This window comes from Centruroides vittatus, unplaced genomic scaffold (genome assembly GCF_030686945.1).
Source record: "Centruroides vittatus isolate TY-2023 unplaced genomic scaffold, ASM3068694v2 contig_488, whole genome shotgun sequence".
Classification (NCBI taxonomy): Eukaryota; Metazoa; Arthropoda; class Arachnida; order Scorpiones; family Buthidae; genus Centruroides; species Centruroides vittatus.
Genome location: NW_027122276.1, coordinates 256,523 through 282,951, shown reverse-complemented (window position 1 = coordinate 282,951; position 26,429 = coordinate 256,523). Strand labels below are relative to the sequence as shown.

At 29.8% G+C, this 26,429-nt stretch overlaps 1 protein-coding gene across 2 annotated transcripts in view; it reads left to right on the top strand.

The window, feature by feature from the left end:
* LOC136978111 (early estrogen-induced gene 1 protein) overlaps positions 1-26,429 on the top strand; it is a 62,538-nt gene that overhangs the window by 23,181 nt on the left and 12,928 nt on the right. For both annotated transcript variants that reach the window (XM_067273772.1, XM_067273771.1), the window contains exons 3-7: positions 6,824-7,045; positions 8,518-8,638; positions 10,310-10,500; positions 15,226-15,389; positions 23,946-24,114. In XM_067273772.1, coding sequence (XP_067129873.1) covers positions 6,900-7,045; positions 8,518-8,638; positions 10,310-10,500; positions 15,226-15,389; positions 23,946-24,114 — 791 coding nt within the window. In that variant the 5' untranslated portion in view covers positions 6,824-6,899. The remainder of the gene's footprint in view (positions 1-6,823; positions 7,046-8,517; positions 8,639-10,309; positions 10,501-15,225; positions 15,390-23,945; positions 24,115-26,429) is intronic.

Genomic DNA, 26,429 nt, shown 5'->3' with positions numbered 1-26,429 from the left:
TGAATTGACTGTATTGTATCAATTCACATAAAGGTATGAAATTTCGAATTTACAGAAACTTGTAAATGTGGAGACAGTACTTAAAGCCAATAAATAAACAGCTTTTTAATATCAAAAGGAAACATAAATGATAATTGATTCATCTACCTGCTTTGCTTATTTAGATCTTAACAAATTTATTGTTTTACCTGTAGTGGTAGTTTCAAGGACAATGATAGGAATAAAATATATTTCATTGCAAAATGGAAATTGATATTTTAAAATTTATTGACTCAAATGCTTTTAAAATTTGGGGACCAAAAAAAGCAAGATATATCTGAATCCACAATATAATGAGATGGCTACTATATTATGATTACCTTTTTAAAGGTTATAAAACTTGCACAAATACCTTTCTTAATGGACAATCATTTTTTATCTCAGAAGTTGTTTCACTATATTGTTATGTCACTAGACTATTTTAAGATATTAATGCTATTCTATTACAACAGTGATTATTTGTCTAGCCCAGTCATCAGATTTATCTATTGAGCAGCTAGAGCTTAAAAGTATATATATATATATATATTTTTTAATACTATAAAGACTAATGGAACAACGATAGATTAGTTTTTTTTCCCTGCAGAAAGTAACTACGTGCAGTCAGTCTGACCTAATCATGTTTAGGTTAGAGGAAAATGTGTGTTTGTGATTTCTTAACAGGACATTTGGTATTTGTAATCTACTTTATATTAAAAATTTCTTGTGAACTTGGTACCATATTGATAAAGATAACTCAAATGCTTATTTTAGGAAATCAAGTTATTTTTATTAAGAAACATTTTTATTCTCTTATAATATCTTTAGCTCAATGTTTGAAGAGGAATATCAATTGTTAGTGCATCAGATCAAACATTTTAAAAATTTTATGCAAACTTCAACTTTTTTTTATTACATTAAAATAAACTTTTTCATTTTTGCATAACCAATTGACAAGTTAATTTTGACTGACTTCTTCTGTACTAAATTTTATCAAACTTAAAGATTATTTATTTAGCATTTCAAACTTCAGTTCATTTTTAGAGTGGTCCTTTTTATTCAGATATTTCAAATTTAATTCTTTCCTTCAATATTTTTAATTTCTCAATATGAATTTTTTCAATATTTCAAACTTAAATTTTTTTCTTCTCTTGCATTTTTTCTTATTCATCTTCTATGCATTAACAGCACTAGAATTTTCATTCTGGGAGAATAGAGGTGGTGTGGAACATTATTTTAGTAGGGCATGTGTTATCTGTGCATTTTATCATCAAACTAAGTAATTTTTAAAATTAGCAAATATTTTCAATGATATTTTGGGTATAAAAATGCTTACTTTCAGACAGCTAGCTAACAATTTAAATTTTTCATGTAGGAACATTTTCATCCTGTTAAAATTAAAGACTCATGCCAAGGTTTATATATCTTCTGGAAGAAAACTCACTGTACAGTGAGTTTTCTTCCAGAATATTTCATTCAGAAGATTTCATCCTGTTTTAGGACATCTTTAACTACTTAACATAAGTCACTGTTTTAACTGAAGAAATAAATCTTAAAAGATTTCTCTTTTCCTTCTTTGGTTATTTACATTTTTTGTAGCACAATATTTTATCTTATTAATTGCAATATATGGTATTTTAAACATTAATAAATTGAAAGACACATTTATAATCTCATTATTTTATTCCATACAATGTGTTATGTATATTTTCCTGATTGACTTTCAACAGGTTACTAAATGTTGCAGTGTCATAATGAAATGAATAATTCTTACTCCATAATAAACCTCTCCATTGTAATTCTGTGTTATTCTACATTAAGAAACTCTCCATTGTATTTTTCCTATATATTCATGTATCTATTTAATTACTTTTCATTTTGAATTACTATACATTTTAAAGTACTTTTCATTTCACAATGAATATCTAATAATTTTCCCTTAAGTTGTTTTTTGTAATTATGCTATAAATTAGTTAACTACCACAAATAAAAATCATTTTATTTATTTAAAATGAACAAAAACATTTACATAAATTTAACATAATAGTTAATTTCCTTGTTGCTAAAAGATTTTCATAGTGATTATTTGTGGTTTTTATGTAGAAATTTAGTGTAATCAATCAGTAATGAATAGTATAGCAGTCAGTTAACTTTAAAAATAATATTTAAATGAAGGCAATTAAAATTTTAAACAAATCAAAAACTAGGAAAAAGAAAAGGTATCTGAACTCATTTAAGCATGGTTGCCATGGAAGTGAACACACAGTTGTTACAGTTGCAAGATTATAAGCTTTATATAGTAAAAAAGATATTAAATAACCAATAAATTCAAGTTGTGATTACAGATTGAAATGAGAATTGATAGAAAACATTTTGATAATATACTAGTTTATCATTTTCACAACTAAACTCATTTCTTCTCCCTGCCCTGTATAATTATATAAGCCAAGTTTTTAAATTTAAATAAATTATTATTTATGATTTTTAACTTGAATATATTTTGTCTGTTCATTAATTAGTAAAATATGATTTTAAAAATTTCAAGCATAATCTAAATTTGGTAGCCCTGTGTTGTATGATTGATTTTTTTTTTTTTTTTTTTAATGAATATAGATTTTTGAACACACAACATTTTATTCATAATATATCTGTTTATATTGAGATATGAAAAATTACATAATTTATTTGTTTTTAAATAATTTATTAATTGTAGAATTAGTGTGAGAATATATATAATAGCTGTATTATGTTAATATTTAAAACATTTTATAAATTATTTTAGAAATAATGAAATGTCTTATATATATATAATTATATAATCCACTTGGAATAGCCATTCTTAGGCCTGTGTATTTACAGTACAGCCAAACACATATTCTCATTATATGTTTCGCTGTACATATGCATGATTGGTTATTTACACATACTATGTGTAAAAATATGTTATACAGTAAAACCTGTTTAAACTGGAATCACTTGGTGCCAAATATTTTTTCTGGTTTGGCAGATTTCCATTTTGAACACGTTTTCTTTTTAATATAGAAATATTATATTAAGCATGTGTTTGTGTGTGGAGATTTCCAGCAATATTAACGGATGTTCTGAAATTAAATAGCTTTGAACAGATTTGTTTACATGAATATGAAAGCTTGTCAGTTTGTTTTGTTAATTAAGAATTTTATTAAGAAACAAACTTTTGACACACAAAATGGCTTCATTGGGTAGCTTACAAAAAATGTAATGGTTTTTAGAACATTATGGATAACAAACCAGATTTATTGTAGAATACAACGATCATAGAAGTACGGTACCTTATTTAAATTTCACATTTGTACAAGTATGTCCAGAAGTTCACTGCTTAGTTTCCAAAGGAATCAAATGTATACCAAAGCTTAAATATAGTGATTAAAACTCTTAAATAACACCAAAAAAATCTGATGAGCTTTTATATTTGTAACTTATTGTGGCATATGTTGATATTGTACTGAATTTTATTTATATGGAACTGTTTGTAAATTTAGTATTAAAATATTTAAGGAAGAAGTGTTTATAAAACAAACTGTTTTTGTATAAAAATTTTAAGTTTGGTTTTCATTAATAATATTTAGTGAAGAAAAGTTAAGTTATAAAGATAATTATTTTTGTTTAAATATCAAAAAATAACCTTTTTTTCAGAACAAATGTTTTCAGTCTGATTTTATAGGCTTATGTCAGGTCTACCATCAATCCTAGTATAAAAACTTTGTTTTGTGATATTAAATAATTTAACACATCCACCAAATTCAAAATAATTTTTTTTTAAATAAAGAATACAGTGATGCCTCATACTTTGAATTTAATTCATAATGGTAGGCCATTTGAAGTCTGAATTTTTTTTTTTATTAGAAATAATGGAAAACAAATTAATTCATTTCCATATTCTAAACAATACCCATTTTAATAAATTTAAAACAGCAAACATATGTCATTTAAGATAAAGATAATTAAATGCACTAATAATAAATTAAAACACAAAAACAATAAATAAAACATACAAATATTATATAATAAAATGAAAATTATGTTTAATGCTCACACACTGTCGACTTTGGCATCTTAAACATAGCCATCAGATGCCACATGTACTGCTTTCATGCTTTGCAATGAGCTCTTTTCATCTCAATCATTGATATTACAACTTTCCTCTCATTAGACTTTGTTACTTCTACATACTTCTGGCATGCCATGGTTAATAAGTAAAAGTTTATTTATTGGACTGAACAGAAAGTTTCTGCATATTTTCATGTTACTTAATATAAATGTGTGATTTAATTATAACAATTGTACAATTTAACACATTATTGCTGATTTTAGATTCCATTCTTATTTAGAAGCTTATTTTACACTTAAAGTGCATTTTTTTTACTGCACACATAGTTTGACCTTTGAAGCATTATTTGAACTCTAAGGCAAATTTTTGTCAAATTTAGCATTCAAACTCTGAAGCATTTGAAGTCAGTCATTTGAAGTACGAGGTACCAAGGGGCCACTTTGGTACCTTGTACTTTGAACTACTCTATTGCTATTGTGTAATATTTTGTACACTTTGTTGTTAAGTCAATAACTGAGTTTGGCACTTATATTTCTTGCAGTTTCTTAATAGTGAGCTGAGTCTTGTATCGAAGTTAGCTACTACATGTCTGGACTCAGCTAGTGTTGTTTTGTTATAATATAATTAAGGAAGGATTGCCCTTCTGTATTGTGGATATACTTTTTTGCTAATCCTTGCACCAGTTTTCTTGATTTTCTTGTGTATCCACATCGACCTAACGTTAGGAAATAGTCACATCACCCCTAGAATCGACCACTGTTACACCACCGACATAGATTCTGCCAGTGACCATAGGTATATCTTCACCCAACTGAACACTACTAGTAATACTAATAATCATAGTTTTCACTATATTCGCACTAACTGGCAATTATTCCATGACACCTTCAATAACATTTGGGCTGGTACCCCTCACCACAATCATTATACTCAGGACACATTAGACAATCTTGTCACCAGGCTTACAAATACAATCACTAACTCTTATGTTATTGCCTCCAAGGTCAAACATTGTAAACACAAAAAGGTTCCTTGATGGACCACTGAGGTAGAAAACAAGAAAAAAGTAGTTAGGAGATTAAGGAGGCAATTTAGTAATGAACAGGACCCGAACATTAAAGTCACACTTAGAGACCAGTACAGGCACAAACGTAACGCTTACAGAACCCTTATAAATAAAACAAGGACTAACATTTGGAAGGATTTCTGTACCAACACTTGCGGTTGCAACCCCTGGTCTGAACCGTACTACTTAGCTTGTAAGGAAAAACACCAGCTTCAAACCCCCTCCACTATGCCAGCTCCCCGAATGGTCACTACACCAACAACACTGGAAGAAACTATCATGCACATCCTCACCAGCCTTTACCCTTTGGATGACCCACAGCAGGATGACGATACACAAGTGGTCATCTAAAGTTCTACACTCACTCCACCTAATACAGACAATGACCACAACTACATCGAGGTTTCGAATGTCATATGTTCACTCAGATAACAAAGCCCTAGGTCTTGACAGCATAACCACTAGGATGATAAAACATTCATTTGAAACCAGTCCTACAGCATTTGTTATTCACTTCAATATCTGCTTGAACACTGGCCTTTTTCTTACTCAGTGGAAAAAGGCTAGTGTCAAATTGATTCCCAAATCCATCAGCGATAACACTTTCAAAAAATACAGGCCGATCTGCCTTCTTCCAACTCTGGGAAAAGTCTTAGACGGTCTAATGATTAATAGGATCACATGGCATCTACACAAGTGTAGAGCCCTGCATCAGAATCAGTTTGGCTTTTCTAAAAACAAAGGTACAGTAAATGCCATCCATCAGATCATTAACTACATCCACCAGGCTAAACAAAACCATCAGCATGCCACAATTGTCACTATTGACTTCAGAGGCACCTTCAATTATGCCTGGTGGCCTTCTATCGTACACATATTACATGCTCATCACTGCCCTCAAAATCTTTACAAACTTTTTCAATGCTATCTTAGCAACAGGAATGCGGGTGTTTATACAACACAAAATAAGTCATACCCATAACTCAAGACTGTCCTCAGGGATCCAGATCTGATCCTGGTCTCTGGATCATAGCCTATAACTATATTCTGCACTTAAATGATGCCGTGCTTCCTGGCTGCCACATACAGGGCTATGCTGACAACACAATTATCCTAGCTTCACACAGGAGCAGTGACGCTTACGGGACATATGCAACGACATTCTCAATAACATTCACCAGTAGAGTATTAAACATAGGCAACCCATTAACACAGACAAATGCAAAAGCATGATAATTGGTAGGAACATGCCACTTGTCAGGAAGCTTACCCTTCGAATAGGTTTTGATGCTAGACCTGAGGTAGGCCTATAAATCAAGCTAGAAATGTTTGTTCCATTAATAAACATTCTGCTGGAAAGAATAAAAGATTACTTTTTGATACTTGCAACTGGTTCCAGGTTTGTTTTCAATTTTCTTATTTTTGTTCATTAATCAGTTTTTGTAAATATAAATGCTTTTACTTTAAAATTTCTAGTATATTAAGAAAATGATCCTTTAAGTTCCTATCTCCTGAAGGTTTAAGAAACAAATTAACAATAATTAAAAAAAAATTTGAAATATATGCACCTATATTGAAATATCTAAAATTTCATTTTTATTTATTTCTTTATTAATTTAAGTTGTTTAATAATAATTCTATTCTTTTAGAATGAAAAGCAGAATATAGTTTTTATGATGAAAATTTTGGTATAATGTAGCAACAGTTAAATAAATTTGCTATAAAATGTCATTCATGATAAAGAAAAAGAAATATAAATTTCAAGTGGATTTTCTACTTGATGAATTATCTTCTGTTCCATTTTTGAAGGGCATCCTTTTTTCAAAGATTCGTTTGTTAGATGGTGGAAATTTTATTGAAATGTCCCAGAGGTAAGATATTCTTTTACTTTTAAATTTTATAATGTTATTTTGTTTTTATATTGAAATTGTATTAAAAAAATTAATTTGTGTTCTTTTATTAAAAATAATTTAATTATAAGGAATTACTAGTAAATTTTTGGGCATGCTTGTTTGTATTTATCAATACAATCAAATCATTAAACACTGGAGTATTTTTGGCTACATTTCAGCTATTTGTTATCAAAACTTAGTAATTTGGTCTAAAGGTGGGCCCATTACCAGAAAGTATATTGGTAATTTGATATTTTTTACTGGTAAATTCAATAAAAATAGGTAGATGTAATAATTTTTTGAAGCCAAGTATTTATTTGTATATGCTTCTACATGTACTGTACAGTCAAACTTCTTATTTACACTTTTCAAGGGACCTCTCAAAAAAGTATAAATTAAAGGAATATGTATAATGAATGCATTTTGTTTTTACTCAAGATACTGTTCACTGTATCTTTAACCTTACATAAAGTTTTATAAGTTAGAGAAAAAGTAAAGTCAAATACTATTAAAATAACAATTTATTAAAATTATTATTTCATTTTAAAAGTTAGATTTATCAATAAAAATGTGTAAATTGTAGAAGATATAGAAAAACTGAAATGTAATTTATGAAAAAAATTTATACAAAAACTGTAGGAAAATATTGAGACCAGAAAAATGTGATCTAAATTGCAGGAAACCATTAATTCTGGGAATGAGGATTAGACTATTTTTGAAACACTTTGTTGTGTATATTTGTATTTTTATATATTGAAGACATAGAAGCATCAAATAATTTTATTGAAACCACAAAATTAGTTCACATCATTTTTCTTTTAAATTATGACTTTACAAGTTTTAAGTATAATGTTAGCACCATGTTAGACAGTTTGATAATTTGTTTTCTACCTGTGATGCCTAGAGCACAGTAGTGATTTTAGCTAAGTAACATTTTAGTTGACAAAATGGAAAATATATATGTGAATGGGAGTGGTCACACTGGCCACTTTATAATCATGGTAAGTAAAAAGTTAAGGCATGCTCTATTCTTAAAGCCATTGTATTTCAAAAATAGAAGAAAGGAAATTCAATTTGACATGGTGCTAGTAATTTTTTTAGTTGACAATGAGTTGGCAGCTAAACAATCACTAGTGTGATAATTTTCGTGTTTGAAGTCAAAATTTAAAAATTATTAGTAATTTACTGGTAAACTGAAAACATTCTAAAACTTACCATTTTATCAGTGAAGTTTTAAAAAAGTCCATAAATTTGCAATTCCTAGCTGCCATCTTGCGTTGAATTTCTTTAATTATTATACCAAAATGTAACCCAAAATAATCTGATATTTAATGACTTGAGTGTAAACTTATTAAATTTGATTTCAGATATATTATTAATTCAATGAATTAATAATATAAGATTTTTAGTATTTGCAAAAATATTTAGTTATTTTATAAATGTATTTATAGAGAGGCTGTTCAAGATCATTGTGTGAAATGGGGATCACAGTTCTCATTTTGTTGTAAAATGACAGCCAATGCTTATACTGGAATTTTAGAAACATGTATTTGTCGTGTATCCGTACGTAAGGTAATGTTTTCATGTACATTGTTCTAATTATGTAGCGAAATATCTAATTTTTAATGTGTAACTTTTTAAATAAGAACATTAAAGTTTTGAAATTTATTTAAGTTGAAATAGAAAGACAGAATTACATCTATTAGATTTAAAATTTGATAACATACAAATTAAAATTTTACTATTTATTTTATTTGGTCTAGTAAACAAAACTTCTGTTTTAATCTTTTTAAATAAAATAAATAGTGCTTGTTGACCATCATGTGAAGTTTAACATGTCAAAGGTGATAATTGAGACATTATTTCATATAAAATGAGTATTTAATTGCAGCTTATTTTATTTAAAATACTTTAATAAATCATACATATAAAATAAAAAGCTAAATTACTTAGGTACACAAAAAATTTCAACAGGCAGATAACTTTAACACATTAATTCAGAGATAATGCAGAGATTCTGTGTACAGTGATGTTAGGATGGATTAACTTGTCTGAAATTGTAAATATTACAATAAAAAATGTTATTTAAGATTTCAATTTTTCCTACTTCTAACAGTGTCTAACATGTTTGGTTAGTTGTAGTAATTCTACTGATATTTATATAATGTGTCAAAATAAATCATTTCAAATAATGTGCATTGAGTGTGTTTAGTGATTGAATACACTAAGAACAGCTTCTACACTTTTAATATAAAGTTAAAATTTATCTGAGAAAATAATTATGTTGTTTGTTTGTTTGTTTAATATTTATTTTGTTAAATAATGTCTTTATGAAAAATTATTTTTGAAATTGAAACTTGACATCTATTTTATGATCACAAAGAGATTTTGTGAGGAACAATGGTTATAAGACTTCATTTATCAAAAATAATTACATATATATAGACTTTGATTATTTTGACTTATGGTTATTCAAAATATAAAGTATATTAGATGACATTAGGTGTTTCACACGTCTATCTACCAATCTAGATCTTCATATTTCTAAGATAAATTGAGTTAGATTTAATTTTATATTTAAAAGATATTTTGAAGAAAATAGAAAAATGTCTAAGATAAAAGTAACTTTTATGATAAATTTGTTATTTGCATTGCATCCTATGACAGATTTCAATTGATTACTTTATAACAATTTTTTAAAATAACTCTGTATATCAAAAAGTACTTAGTGTATCAAATTTGTTTAGCATTTATTTTTATATACATAAAATTTTCAGTTTGATATATAACCAAAACTATATAACAACAAATTTGATTTTTCAGATATTAATCATTTTTATAAAATAATAATAAAAAAACATTGTAGAATAAATTTAATATAGTTAAGATATATTTCAAACTAAATAAAAAATTAAATAATAGTATTTGAGCCATTATTCAAAAGTAATTTTTTAAGAAATAAATTAAAACTATCAAGAACACAAGTTTTTAAAAATGTTGTCATGTGTTAAGAGGAAGTGGCAATTGAAAAAAATTGATAAATACTAGTTTAAAAAATTCATATGGTACTATAGCACTGCATTTAAATATTTTTTAACAAATATTTTAAAAAAATAAACTAGAAGTTATTGAAATATTTTCTGTGAAAAGGCTTTTAATTTTTATATTCAGTTCTTATTAATATTTTTAATTGATTATAAAGAACATTATTTTTATTACTAAAATAATTTATAACCATGATAGGAAGTGAAGGGAGGCAGGTCCTTCCAGAAACTTGGGTTTGCTGATGTTAATTTGGCAGAATTTGCTGGTGCTGGCACCACAACACGCCGATATTTGCTAGAAGGATATGATACAAAACATCGTCAGGATAATTCCATGCTAAAAGTAACTTTAGGAATGACTTTATTATCCGGAGATCCATGCTTTAAAGCGTAAGTATTGATTACAATTTGTAATCAGAATGTGAGGATATTTACAATTGCAATTAAAATTGTGTTGTGTATGTATTTGTATTTTGTTCATATTTTTATTTTAAATTTTTTACTAGTCAAATTCTTTAAAAATTTATCTGAATTAGAATTTAAATTAACTAGTATTAGAACAAAATCAGTATAATACTCAAAATATGTATTAAAATACACATCTGAACATATCTATGCTAAATTAGGTTTATTAACTTAGACTTATACTTTCTATAGTTTGGAATTAATAAAAGAAAATATTCAATAAATTTGAAGAAATTTTTTAAAAACATATCTCAATATATAATAATGTGAAAAAGCAGTGACTGAGTACAGTTAAAAATATATAAATATATTTATAATGTACTTCAAATAAAAAACCAGTTTTGATTTTAAGATGTAAAGCTTAAAACTGTTGTCTGAAAATCTTGTTATGTCAGTAATTTATTTCTATTTTATTCATTATATAGTATACTGAAAGTTATATTTATGGGAATATTCCTTTTCAATATTTTTTAAAAACATTTCTATTCTTAAGCTTTATTAATATTCACATAATGAAATAGCACTTAAAAATATTTTTATTTTATAAATAGTAATAATAAATCCTTCTAAAAACAGTTGTATTCTCTTTATAAACAGCATAAAATTGCTTTTTTAAACTCTAAATTGTGTATTTTGTATGAAATTTTTAAAATATAATATTTTACATAAGTAATTCATTCTCATTATCATTTTTATGTGAATTTATGAATAATTTTAATAACAATCTGGATGATTTTGGATGTCAAGTGGCTTCAGTTTTTAAGATCTACATGAAAGATATATCATTGCATAAAAAAAGTTCAAACAGAATACAGTGGGTGATCGGTTAACGAACAGTTCAGACTAAGAACACTTTCATGAAAGATTTTTATGTTCTGACAAAGAACACCTCACAGAACAAACACGAGAAGCAATGTTTCATTTAAGATTAGTATAACTATATTTTAATGGCATCTATACATGGTTTATGGAAGAAGACTTTCATAGTTGTATACATAACTTTTTTTGCACTAGTTAATTTCTGTTTTCTGAATTTAAGTGCTTTTCTGAACTTTTGAATAAAAAAACTGATATTATGGGGCCTAAAAAGAGTGGAGTGTCAAGAACTACATTCACTGTAAAAACTCTTTCTCTGTGTGTCATATTAGAACATCCTGACGTCGGCAAGCACCTGGCACAGGTTAATAAGTGGTTAGTAACATGCCAAGGTGTATCCTGGGGAAGTTACATCCAGAGTGGTTTCCCATTGTCTTCTCTGGAGCATGGTGTTACGCGAGAGGAAAGAATGCCTTCCAGGAGGTCTTGTAAGGGAAACTGACCCCTATTCAGGCATTACTAACATGGAGAAAACCCGAAAAACTCCACATGGCCAGCCCATCCAAGTGCAGTGTGAACCTGCGACCTAACTCCCAGTGTTTAGCAATAGAACCACTCAGCCACTGGTCAGCATACTGTAGAAACTAAGCAAGAGATAATAGCCAAGGTAGAGAGTGGGCAGAAGATGTCTGATATTGTAGGCAGAAGATTTCAGCAGGTCTACAGTAGATAAATTTTAGCTAAGAAAGATATAATCAAAAAGCTTAGATCTGATAAAGGAGTAATGAAAATTGCATCTGAGAAACAATGATATGCCATCTATGAAAAAATAGAGAGATTGCTTTTAGTTTGTTATTACATGTAAATAAACATAGTAAGAAAGTATATAATTTTTTATTTTTGTGGGTCTCCAGAATGAATTAATTAAATTCTCACAAAAATCTATGGTAAATCGATAATTGGTTAACGAACAATTCGGATAGCGAACATAGTCTTGGAACAGATTGTTTGTCAACTGATCACCCACTGTATAAAGCCAAAAATATGCAAAATAAATTGAAATATTTTTTTAATTTAAAAATATTATTTATTCTTTAATCATATTAATAATTTTTCTAACTAAACACAATTATTTTGTAGTCACATAATTAATTGAAGCATAAGTAAAATATATTTGAATTAATGAAAAGCATACCAAGTGTCTCTTTCAATTTTATATTTTTCACATAATTATTTAATTGATATTGCATTGTTCTTGGCTGTACCAACACAATATGGTGAAACGTTTGACTTTTTTTTTCTGAAATATCTAAATTTTCCTAAGTTTGGTTTAAAAGTTACTACCAATATGTGTAATTTCAAGTGTTTTAAAGTGGATAAACAACATTAGGCACAGTCACACTTTGAATTACATAAATGTGTATATGGTATGTATAAAGGGTTGTTCACTTTAATCAATCCACTGAAATAACTCAACCACTGAATACAGTGGGTTGTGTATATAAAAACCTTCTTGCTTGAACCAAATAACCGGAGTAAATTGTTTCTTAGGTGCACAAGTTTTTGACGCCCCTTCTGGGCTCTTCTTCAAGCATTCTAAATCTGTTACTAGCTGTTCTTTAAATTTTAAAGCTTCTTTAGAACGTATTCTATTCCGTATTCTTAATGCACATGCATTCCAAAATTCATTCAAATATTGTGTGCAACTGTGTTATTCAAAATGCATACAGTTCACATTTCCAATGAATATAAACATGTATAAAATAAATATAAAATAATTCAAATATTATCATCAATTAGAACCTGCCATGCGGTAGAAAGTGTCAGTTCCTCTTTATAATTAATACTTTTGGATTTTCCCTCCGCTTTGAATATTTCTATTACCTCTAATATTTTAAGGTGATCCTGATGTGGGGTGATGAGAATGATCCGTGCTCGGTCGAAGTCAGTCTTGATGTCAGGGTCTGTTGCGAATGTTGAAAGGGCTGTGGTGCATTTATTGTGTGTTATGTCTGCCTTATGTTCCTTTAACTGTACTTCCAACGATCTTTTAGTTGCACCAATATATATCATTTCCCCATCGAATCTGTTATCTTTTATAGGGACTTCGTAGATGCCTGGTAATCTGTTAGGATTCCGGTTGGTCTTTTCCATTCCTTAGTAAGTCGTAAATGGATTGGCATCTCCTGTATGATATTTTGATTCCTCGTTTTTTGGCAATGTTATTATATATTGATTTTAAAACTGGGTTATATGCGACGGGAACTATTGTCTTCTCTTCATTCTCTGTATTAAGTCTTTCATTTATACCCAATTGCCCTACTTGCTTAAGTTCTTGGTTTTCGCATAACTTGCGTACAATGTTGGTGTATCCACATTCACTGGTTATCTTTTCAATGCTTCTTATTTCTTGTGATAAGGCTTGTGCAGAGGAAGAATGTGTATTATAAGCTCTCCTTACCAATGCTCTGAAAGCTGCTACCTTATATGAAAAGGGATCACAAGACCCTATTGGAATATGTTGCGACCACTGTTGGTTTTCTGTACACCACTGTTTGTATGGCCGATCCTTCAATAATTATATCTATGTTCAGAAAATGGACATAGACATAATTATGTAAGAAACAGTTTACTCCAGTTATTTGTTTCAAGTAAGAAGGTTTTTATAAAATACACAACCTACAAAAAATTCATTGAACCATGAAGGTGAGACTTCAAGAAGGACACAACATGGAGCTATTGGTTTCATCATAGATAGCACTGCAACTAGTGAAAATGGAAACCACCTTTTTTTTCTTTTTGCATATTATGATTCTTTATAAAGTTTTATTTAAAAGTTTTTTTTTGTTTTTCTTTTCGAGAGATGTGTTTATTAGAGGTTACAGGAGTTTGAACTTTACATAGTTGTCATACAAGATGTGCATGATTTGGTGGATATCTGTAAAGTTCATTGAAAAGGAAAAAAATTATGTGGACTAGTACAATGGCCTTCATGATCATCAGACTTCACTTCACCTGACTTTTATTTCTGGGGCTGTTTAAAAAATATTGTCTATGAACAGTACCCAACAACTAGAGCAGATTTGACGCAGACATTCCATGAAACATTTCATTAAAAACTGAGATGTTTTCAACAGAAAATTGACGTATTCATTTAGCAAAAATGAGTTGTCTTTGAACATCATTTGCCATAGGAGAAAACTGATAGGCACTAATATTAATTAAGCATTTCTCTAAAAGTTTAATTGAAGTAAAGATGTTGAGTAAATTTAAGATGACCTTGAGCTGTGGCACAAGTTTTGTATCAGTTCATTACTTGAAGAGTGATTCCACCTAATAATAATAATAATAATAATAATAATAATTTTTGTAAGAATAATTTTTTTTCAATGAATTTTACAGGTATAGAGACTTGTAAATCTGGTGTGGCAACCACATAAAAGTTCAAATACTTCTAACTTGTGTACATTTTTCAAAAAAGTTTTACATAAGGTTCCCATTTAAGAAAATTAAGTTTACCCTATTTTCACTGATTGTAGTGTTGGTTATGATAGCAACAAGCAAGGTTATTGATTTCATCTTGAAGTCTAATATTTTTGATTCAATGATTATTTTTTGTAGATTGTATATTTTTTGAGGTATTCCAGTGGATTTATTCAAATGGGCCACCTGTGTGTGTGATGATAGGTATTTTTCATATATCAGTACAGAATATGTTGTAATCCTCAACATAATATCATAAATTAGAGAAATAAACCTAGTAAATTAACTTTTTAAGGATAATTTTATACTATAATAGAAATATGAAATGCATTAATTATTATCTATTTTTAGACCAATTTTTAACCAACCAACTTTATTACCTGAAAATCCTGAAGAACAACTTCATGCTAACAAAAAGGGTGAAGATTACAGTGGTGATAGTGTTGCAAGTGGAAGTAGTGGATTTGGCAGTCTTCCACGCAAACATGAGAAGAGGCCATGTATCCTTAATTCAGGTATTTTATCATATGCTTATTGCTTTAATTCGGTGTAAAATTTATTTCTAAGTAATGCACTTTTTTTCTTTTAACTGATTGTCATTGATTAGTGAAAATTTTAAAGTAGGTCAGATTCTAGAAATTTCACTATAGTAGATTATGATATAAAGAAACAAATGCAGGAATTACATATGATTTACATTTGTCACTAAAAATCTTAATATTGTCTGTATCAACAAGTTTAACTCATGCAATTACATCAAAATGTATGAAATATCTGCATAAATCAAAGTCTTAGTATTAAAATTTTTACAAAAATTATAAATGAAATACTTGTGAAATTTTGTGTAATGGCCCATATTCTATATAATATATTACCAATAAAGCAATGCAAAGTGTGGAAGTATTTTAATAATCAGTTTCACTGATAAGGATTTTAATGGAGTTAATATTTCATAAGTTGTATTACTGATTTAGCTGAAATTTTTTAATGTCGTATAATTTCAATCCTTTTATTTATTCTTTAGGTGTTTTGGATATTTTAATTTTGGAAATTAATAGATTTGGTTTTGAGAGGGGAAAACAGTAAAACTAAAATACTGAATAATTGAAAATTCAGGTGCTTACTGGAAAATGGCATATCCTGCCATTGTTCACAGATTTACAGCATAACAAGTTACAGTATAGCATCAATTATCCAAACATCGGTTAACTGAAAGCATTCCAGTCGGACTGTGTCAGGATGTATGTCGTGCTGAATCAAACATTTTTGATATTAGATTAACCTAGATTTTTTTTGTTTTGTTTTTATATTTTTCAATATATTTATTTTGCTTGTACAAAATAAAGAAATAATTTTTAACGATACCATAGCCACGATTATTATAAAAATTTTCATTAGGCTTAACATCTACGAAAATTCAAAGCAATACGCAACGGAAAAATATTTCAACATGGAATATATTAATATACTATTATTTGGATGTACTGATATACTATATTAATAATGTATTTTTTTGTACATAATTGGTTATCTGAAAAATCGATTTTCCAAACAACCCCAGTTCCTAGTTGATCTGGATAATCAATGCTCTACTGTATTAACAAATTTGGATTTTTTAATAACTTATTTGTATAGTGTGTGTTATTTATACAGTAAGACCTCCCACTTAACGCTGATTTGATATAACACGATCTGCTCGAAGCCTTAAAAAAAGCTCAACATTTACACCAATTTAAATTATTGTGGCATTTCATTGATTCATATTTATTGCCATTATTTGTGAACATGAACCAATCAGAAAAAGGTGCAGAAAGGTGCACTTTCTTTAAATCTATGTTTGTTTGGTGCAATTTTGGAAAAAATATAACATCATGGATGCCATACAGAATATCAGCTTTGCTTGGCAACAGTTAACTGATAAATGCACAAACGAAGTGTGGAAGAAGTTATGGCTTAAGGTATCCAAGAATTCTCAACAAGAAGAGCCTATTGCTGTATCGTTAGGTTGACTAAATTGTCAACCTAATTGATACAGCAGGACTAGGAGATGTAGACGAACAGGATATTGAGGAGTTACTTCAGGTTTCTGGTGAGAGCCTTACCAATGACCACCTTCAAGAACTAGCAGAACAAGGAATTCGTGTAGAACTGGAAAATAGAGATTCTGAAAATGAAGAATCCAAAAAATTTCTCTACAGATTTCCTTAGTAAAAGTTTGGTAACGATAACCAAAATTGTTGATCAAATTGTAGCGAATGATCCAGATTTTGAAAGGAGTGCAAAAGCAAAACGAGACATTTTGGATGCAATCTTCTGCTACCAACATTTACTTAAGGAAAGAAAAAAGCAACAAATGAAACTTTACGACTTTATTGCAAAAAGCAAGAATTTTAGAAAAGTCAGAACTTTCATCACAAAAAATGAATTTCACATTTCTGTGTGCATATGTTTGTGTTATTTAACATACTGTTATATTAATTTGTATAATAATTTAACTTAAAATTAAAGTAAAATTTGTTTATTTTTGGTCATGTATTTCCCTATCCCTATTTACTCTGTTAAAAGGACCTTGTTTAATGCTGTTTTGTTTAGCACTTCGTTGTCTAGGAATGCATCCCCCGGGTTAAGCGGGGTCTTACTGTATTTCATCTAATGAGAAGTTAATTAACTGTAAACTTGTATATCATTACTCCATCTTCTAAGAAACTGACAGTTCAGTTGCATGTCCTACAAGTGTTACACTTACATTAATAAAACATTGCATATTAAAGTGCTAGTGAATTGAAACACAAATCTTCATTTTTCTTGAAAACTTCCTAATGTAAGATATGCTGTTTTTCCACCTACCAATTTAAAAAAGAAAACAAACCCTTGTTAGCATCTAAAAAAACTATTCAAACACTCAATCTTCATTGTTTTCTAATATTTTTCTACTTTTTTAATATTGTCGGGTCGAAGTGATGACTAATAGAGAGGTTTCAAGGTCGCATGTCACGTGATAAAACACACGTTTGCTCTGCCCATTCGCCATTTTTGTGGTAGTTTTCGCTCGCTTAGCTTACACATGGTCTGTTATTCGACGTCTTTTTTTAGTTTAAACGTACAAAAATACTGCAGTTCTATTATCATGGATTAAGTTAAAAAAGATTCTTTTCTTGCGGGCTATTCTAGCAGTCTAACTATTTAACAAGTGGCTGGGTTTCTCCTGATATAAAAGTAAAAGTAATGAATAACAGCGAAGTAATATTGCTTGGAAAGATATGTTTTCTTTTGTTTGTTTAAACTTGTGTTTTTACGTATTTCTTAACTAAGAATTTTTGTCTGAAAGTAAAAAGTCTAATTAAAAACAGCTGTGGCAATTTTTTTAATTCAAATTGTTCAGTACCTTTATTTTCTAGTTGAAAATAGCATATAATAAGCCTACTTGCTTTTAGTTTTAACGTGTAATGTTTATAAGTTTGCACTAGCTAAAGCCTGAAATTACATTAGTTATTCGTTTATAAATGCACTATACCTAACTAGATTAATATAACAAATCAGTAAACTCTTTCAGGTTTTAAAATATAACTTAGTATTTATTAACGTAAATATTGAAATGAAATGTTTCTGACAAACTCTTGTATTGATATTCACTTTATTCGTAACGAAATTTTTCCGGTTAATTCTTGAGAGCCATGCAGTTTGCCTTCGTCGTGAAAGCTCCTCAGTTTGGGATCTTTGATGACAAATAATGCCGGGAATTTTAAAAAATGACGTTCCTTTGTTCTTGAGTGAACTAGCATTACATCCAATTACACAACAAATCACCATAGTGATATTCGCGACAAAAAAAAACAACACAAGAACTCCTCCAATTAAAGTGCACGTGAACACACACAAAACGTAAACAAGTCACAGTCACAAAGATGGCGCTGGACAATTGCGCATGCTCATGACGTCACTCATGATGTCGACATGAAACCTCTCTATACTTGACTTCATGCATTCCTTGTCAACATTATAACTCTATAATGGGTTGTCCAATCTTGATGAAATTTTCTAGAACGACTCACCATCACTCAGGGATGAACGGATTAAAATTTCAACTCTCAAAAATGATCCATTTTTGTAGAACTGGAGATAGGGGTCAAAACAATAATCGTGTTTTTCTTCAGCATGGATCATTTTTGAGAGTTGTAATATCCCAACAAGGTAGGGACCTTGTTGGAACATTACATTCGCATTTGATTCTTTTGAGAAGTTCATTGAACTTAGTAATTCTCATAGACAAAATAGCACAGATAGTTCCTTCACAGATGTCTTAAAACATCTAGCTTCAGGTGATTTCTGATACAGATCTGAACACTCTGATGACAAGAAATCAAGCCTATTTATCCAGAGGTGAACTTGATCGGTTCCAAATGGCTATATCCAACAAATGAGCAAGTTAAACAAAGCAATCAAGACTAATTGCAGTTAACTGGGTACCCAGTTGCTTATATAGCATCTGAAAACACTCCAGATATTGCCCTGCCTTCATCCAAAGACGACTCAGCTCTAGGTCTCTCCGAGTATTTGAATCTCTCAGTTAATGCCAGAATCATGCCAAGAGTCAACTTATGGGTGCAAGGAGGTCTCGTCAATGGTTCACTTGGAACTATACGTTACATTATATATGTTCCTAATGCTTGCCCTCCAGCTCTTCCTTCGTTTATTTTAGTGGAATTCGATAGCTATCAGGGATCTTTCATCTCTAGTAATCTGTTTCCAATAATTCCCATAACACTCTCTTCGAACGATGGCAGTATATTGTGATCTCATAGACAGTTTCCCGTTACCTTAGCATACTCGATGACTATACATAAATCACAGGGATTAATTATTCCAAAAATCAAAATAGCCGTCTCTTTTTGCCCTATATCTATCAGTCTTACCTATGTTACATTGAGTCGACTGAAAAAAATTATTGACTCGGTATTTTTAAAGAGTTACAATAAAGATCACTAAGAGCGAATCTATAAGTCCAAGACCCATAGTGATAGACAGAATTTTGTGAGACGCTGGCATAGCAATTAATTAATGGCTTATTCTGACCTTATATTTGTACCTTTAAATGATCTAATAGAAATCAAATATATTGTTTAGAATGAATGATTCTTTCTCTCTTTGTTCCCTCATAATCTAGAAAATATAGATGTGAGCAGCTTTGCTCTGACTACACAGCATTACTTAACTAGTTATTGATAACTGTTTGCCATGTATGGTCTGTATACCATTCATACCTTCTTTTTTGCTTTCCAAAATTGAGACATCAAAAATGTGTGTGAAATGGATAGTTTTCACTGTAAACCTTAAAGTTTCTATCATGGATTTTTATGTTTTATTAGCCATATCTAACATTCTCATAATGAGGATAAAAGCATACATCTCTAATAGTTTTCAGTTACACTAAGTAAAGCAATTCAATGGAATCTTGTCACACTGTGATAGAACACACATCTGTGTGCTATGCTGGGATAATGATAAAAAATTACTTTCTAGAACCATCAACTGGCACAAAGTTAGACTGATCAATAAAAACAAATGTTTTCATAGCCCCTTCAACTGATCAATAAAGACAACAAGAAGATATTCGTTGAAAGCGCTAGGAAAAAAAACTAGTAATAATGTCATACACAGTGTACTCTACTTCCTACTACTAGTACGTAGCATGAGTATCATACTAAATTATATTAAGAGATGGAAACTGCAAAAACCTCTTCTATGGCATGCTGAAATTAAAGAAACAGTGGCAGAAACTACATGCCCAACTATGGTTTCATATAAATAAATAACAACTAACCCGTTACAAAGCTATACATCCACCAAAGCTGAATTATCGGGCTAGAGTCGGCTATAATAAATAAATAATTAATAAGACAATTTGGCACTAGAGCTTGGCGTTAGGCACCATCTCTTACTAAACTTGTAATGGCCATCGATGGTCGTCGTATTAGCTTATATATACTGGAGGAGGCATAACTGGTAACGTGTCTGCACGGATAGCAGAAGTTGCGGGTTCGAGTCCCGCTTCGGGCCGATTTCTTTTCCTCCAGTTCCAAATTATTAAAATTATTTATTTAATCTAATTATAATTATTAAGTTTAGTAAGAGATGGTGCCTAACGCCAAGCTCTAGTGCCAAATTGTCTTATTAATTATTTATTTATTATAGCCGACTCTAGCCCGATAATTCAGCTTTGGTGGATGTATAACTATGGTTTCTTTTAAAGTGCAGAATGCATAATGTTGTTCCTAAGTGCATCTCACTTAAGTACAAGCATTTTCACCATGTCTATGAGGGACTTCCAATGTTGAAAACACGCTCCTTGCAAAGCTGTTAAGAGCAAGCGAAAGTGCCATGCAGAAATAGAGCTTAAGCTCTATGCCAGCAGTTCCCAACCTTTTTTGGACCAGGGACCACTTTGATTTCATTGTTGCTAGCAGGGACCACAAGGTTTAAGAAAAATAAACTGTGTCAATCTAAAAATAAACTTTAATCAAAACTTTTAACATAAGTAATTGTTAAACTCAAGAGTAACATGCTTTAACAGTACTATTATAATAGAAAACATATCATTTTTAGTAAAAATTAAATTCAATTTGTATCAATGTGGGAATAACAACTCAAAATTAATAAAAGTTTTAAATCTTTCACGGACCATATTTTAGCTCTTGCGGACCACTGGTGGGGAACCACTGCTCTATGCGGCACATCTTCAGTTTAGTAACAGGTGTGACCTGTCTACACTTTACGATCAGTTGGGCAAAATACATAGTATAGCATCCAGAGCCACTCAAGTTCTAAAAAAGAAATTAGACAGTAAGTTCCAGTGGTTACTACATTCCTCACACAGACAGCACAAATGGTATTTGTGCGAGAGTAGTTATAATACAGGGTGAGCACCCCCATATTATAACTATACGGATGAAGACATTCCTACCATGATATGTGCAAGTTCTATGACAAGGGCCCAAATATATTCCCCCTGCAAACACCAACCTTTCCCAGTTGGTCCTGGCCGCATTGGCAGCACTGAAGTCATGCCAGGCAACAACCAAGTATTCACAAATGGAATTGTCGATAATCACGAAGCTTGCAATGGAAAAACAAGCCTGGTGAGTCCAAACACTGTGTAGACTACCAAGCATTAATGCACTTCCTCGCCACTTGAGGGCTCACTTGAGGCTTCTAGCTTGACAAGGACAAGAAATTTGTACTGTGCAAAGACAACGATTTTCTCCTCAGAGCCAATGAGTTTCTTGCTTAATCATGTTCCTCAGCAATAAGTAAAGATCCTACACCACCAATGATACTATGAAAAACAAGGAGAATCGTAGCCCTACCAGGGGTAACATCAGCCCTAACTGGATGCCTTGACTCCAATGTTGCTTGCCCCAGGTTGTTCTTTGAACCAAAAACATATAAGGTGGACTGGCCATTATGACCACTAGTGAACAAGAAATCTCACCCCACCTACTTAGAAAAAGCACTAGCTAATTTCTACATGCACTGATTCCAGACTCAACCTATGTTACCCCCTTGTCCTTGGTTGCTAAATCCACCATCACTGCAGGAATTGGCATGGTACAAACAAGCACCTATACCTTCTACAAACTAGAAGTAGTAGCTTTGTACCCTTCAGTGCCCACGTTTGAGGCTGTAATGCTGGTCAATTCTCTACTCCTTAAGAAGTGCTTTAGTGCCCAGCAGATATTGGATGTACTGTACATGATGCACTGATGTTCATCAATGAGCACAATTATTTTTGTTTCAGTCGAAAGATTTATTTACAGAAACAGAGTACCCATGGGTTCCCTTTTGTCTGCCATTCTAGCAGAGTTTATTATGAGAGAAATTGAGCACAGAACATTCTATTTCCCCCCTTACATCCTTACCTGCTATTGTACTTGCTTTATGTTGATGATATCCTCATAGCCTGGGAGGACACTGATGGAACCTTTACCTTCATGCAGCAAGTCTCTAGTATATGTCCCTCCATTAATTTTACTTAGGAAAAAGAGAGTAATGCGGCTATAACATTGTTAGATTTGCGCATACATAGATTCCCGGAAACACTACTATTCTCGGTTTACCATAAGTTTAATATAGTACCACACATCATCCCAGCAAATGCATTCCAGCCTTCACGTTACATTGATGCCTCCATCCCTGCCCTCATTAGAAGAGCTGCCTCACTGCCATCAACACAAGAACTTGTAAACATTGAATTAAACAACATTAACTTAGCACATGAAAAACTCACTGCATGTACCTTTAAGTTCACACATGTGCTCAACATGGTCAGGAAAGCACTATTTCCAAACACTATGCTAAGCAACAGGAGGGAGGTCACAGTAGTTCAACCATCATTACTATACCTCAGACCGCTTTCAATACACATTTGCTGCATATTTAGACAACACAACCTTCTCCTGCCCCTTTTTTCACTGCCAAACTGCGCAGACTCATCTGCAACGATCGGGCCAAATTCTCCACCTTTGAGAAAGTGGGAGTCTATGCAGTACCATTGGAAAATCCCATAACTGGGATCAACACGAGATACATTGGGGCCACAGCAAGAATGCTTGCTACCTGCGTAGTGGAAACACCAGGATGATGTGGCAAAACAAAAGTGCACCACAGAATGCACAGAAAGGTGCACAATCTGAATTACAACCCATTATGGGCCCAAACTGCAATACTCAGAGCCTGCAGCAACTGAAAACTCCTCTTTATATGGGAGTCTCTATTTATAACAACCTCGGAAACATGCAATGCGCCCACTCTGGAACTGCCCAACATGTGAGTCACCCTATACAAACTGTTAAACAGCAATTTTACATTGTCTGTCACACCGTTGACGTGGATCGGCATTTTGAAATCATGCACAATTGTGGTTTTTATTTAATTCATAAAGTTCTAAATTTAATTTTTACTTAACATTTGAAATATTATTATTTCAGAATTTTAAAAATTATAATAATTAATATTCATTGAATATTATTTAAAACATCTTTAAATTGTTTTTATATATGTGTTTTTATTATAAGAATTAGTGTCTGTGTCTGGGAAAGATGGTGAATGTAAAGAAGAAAATCTTCAAGCTGACTGTGAATCAGGACATTCTAGAAATTCAAGTTATGCTAGCCAACATTCTAGAGGCTATGGAAGTCTTTGTTCTCATTCAAGACAAAGTAGTGCAGAATCTGGCCATTTCAGGTAATTTGAAAATTGTTATAAACATTTATAATATAAAATATTAGCTTAAAATTTTATTATATATTTGAATAGATTGATTTACTTGTATAATGTAAATGTGTTTGTTTATATTTTGATAAATAAATAAAAATCAAATAGTTATCTCATATCTGTAATTTTCTTTTAAATTAGTAATTTTAATGAATAGATACTATTTGCTTAAATGACCATTAGGTCCACAATAAAAAACAGCAACATGAAACAAGCAAAATAGAACTACAATAGAATACATTAAAAACTAATTGGTAAAATATGATATATATGTTTTAAAAAACTAGGTGCACAAAAAAAGTATTCAGTAATTTAAATTTAAAAGTATAGTAATGATTATACTTATAAATAATCTTTTTGCAATATACTATTTTTTATTGATTCTTATTTGAACACAGATTGAATTCCATTAAGTGTTTTTTAATGTAACAAAGTTTTCTTAAAAACTTTGATATGATCAAAATTAAAAGTCAGCACTATAAATTAGGATTTAAATTAGTGATTTTCAAATTTTTATATTTTATAGTGTAATTAATTTATGAAAAGAGCTAAATGCAACTTTCTTTCCTTTAAAACTTAATTAGAAAAGAGAATTTTTCAATTTTTTTTCAAGTTGTAGTTGAAGATAAAAATCTATTGATATATGAAAATTCTATATGAAATTATAAATAAAACTATTAACAAATATATAAATTTTAAACAAAATGTAGACACTTGTTATCATTCGTTCAGAAAATAATTTCAATTTTTGACCATTGTTAAGATTTAATTCAAATTTTTTTTATAGTTGCCGTAGCTCATATAAGTTGTAATTCTATAGAATTATATTGGCTTTATTCCAAAACTGCAAATTGTTATTGAAATATAAGTAATTTGGCACTAATCCAACTAACTTCAAATTTATCATGAAAGAATTTTATCAGGAATACAATTATAGTTTAGTAGTGGTTATTTCTAAATATCAATTTAAAAAGTTAATGGATAAAGTAATAATGAAACTTCTTAAATTAACTTTAGAAACTGAATAAATTAAATACTGTTTTAATAGCTTAAGATTAAAAATTATCAAAAGAAGTCTGATAAAATTGACAAATTTCAAAAATTTAACATTTGAAATATACTAATAAAATTCTGCTGTTAGAAAATGCAGTTTATTCAGATATAAAATTTTAGTATAGAATAACAATCTAGTCAAATATTTTGTATCTACTTCTAATAGTTGACAATATCTTGCTAGGATTCACTGAATTTAAAGATTGTTAATAACTTAAATTGTATACAAATGTTACTTAAATTAATATGAAATAGGTTTCTGCACTATACTGTCCAGCTAAAAGCATGAAGCAATTAATCAAAACAGTACTGACTTTGCCTTTTAATTTTGATTTCATTATTAAAATCGTTGAAAGTAATACTATTGTGTATAAACAAAATTAAACATTTGGTTGAGCAAGGAATATAGTTTTAACAGTTCATAATTATTTTAGATATCAAAACTCACTCTAAAGGGATGAGAAGAGTAATAGTTTACAACCTATTACCATTACAATTAGTGAGATATGTATATTGGTTGTCAACAAAAGTGACTTGTCAAAAATGATTGTGAAAAGTTCATCTTTTATTGGACAGAGAAATAATAATAAATGCTAAAATAAATAAATAGAAAAATATACTATTGTAGAAAATATCTATTATATTCAATGTTTGAAAAACTATATGGGGTCAAAATTGACTTATAGAAAACAGAAGATAATTAAAGTGTGTGTGTGTGGTGCATAAGATTTTTCATAAATTTTTAAAATAGTTTTAGTAAGTTTGGAAAAAGGGAAAGCTGTTGGGTGAGACCATAATTTAAAATCAACAGATAGCCCATACCCTTAAATTTACTTTAAAACACACAACTCAAGGATTATTTACAACAAATTGCAATAATATAAACTTATAACTGTACATAATGAATTTCTAATATTTAACTAAGTAAATATCTAGATTCAGATTACAGTAATTTGCTTATAAAATTGTGTTGGTATTTCTTAAAATATAATTTAAAGGAAAACATTTATTTTAGTAATAGCAAAATTCAATGTAAACATTGAATTAATTATTATTTTTTTAATTTAACTTCATTTCTTAATTTTTATGATGATTCTTAATAATAGTAATGTCATTATTAACAAATACATATATTTTTGATATCTTACTTTAATTATATTGTTGTTAATTTTGTTATTAACAAAATGAGATAGATCATTACATTTAATAAATTTTTTAATTACTAGCAATTT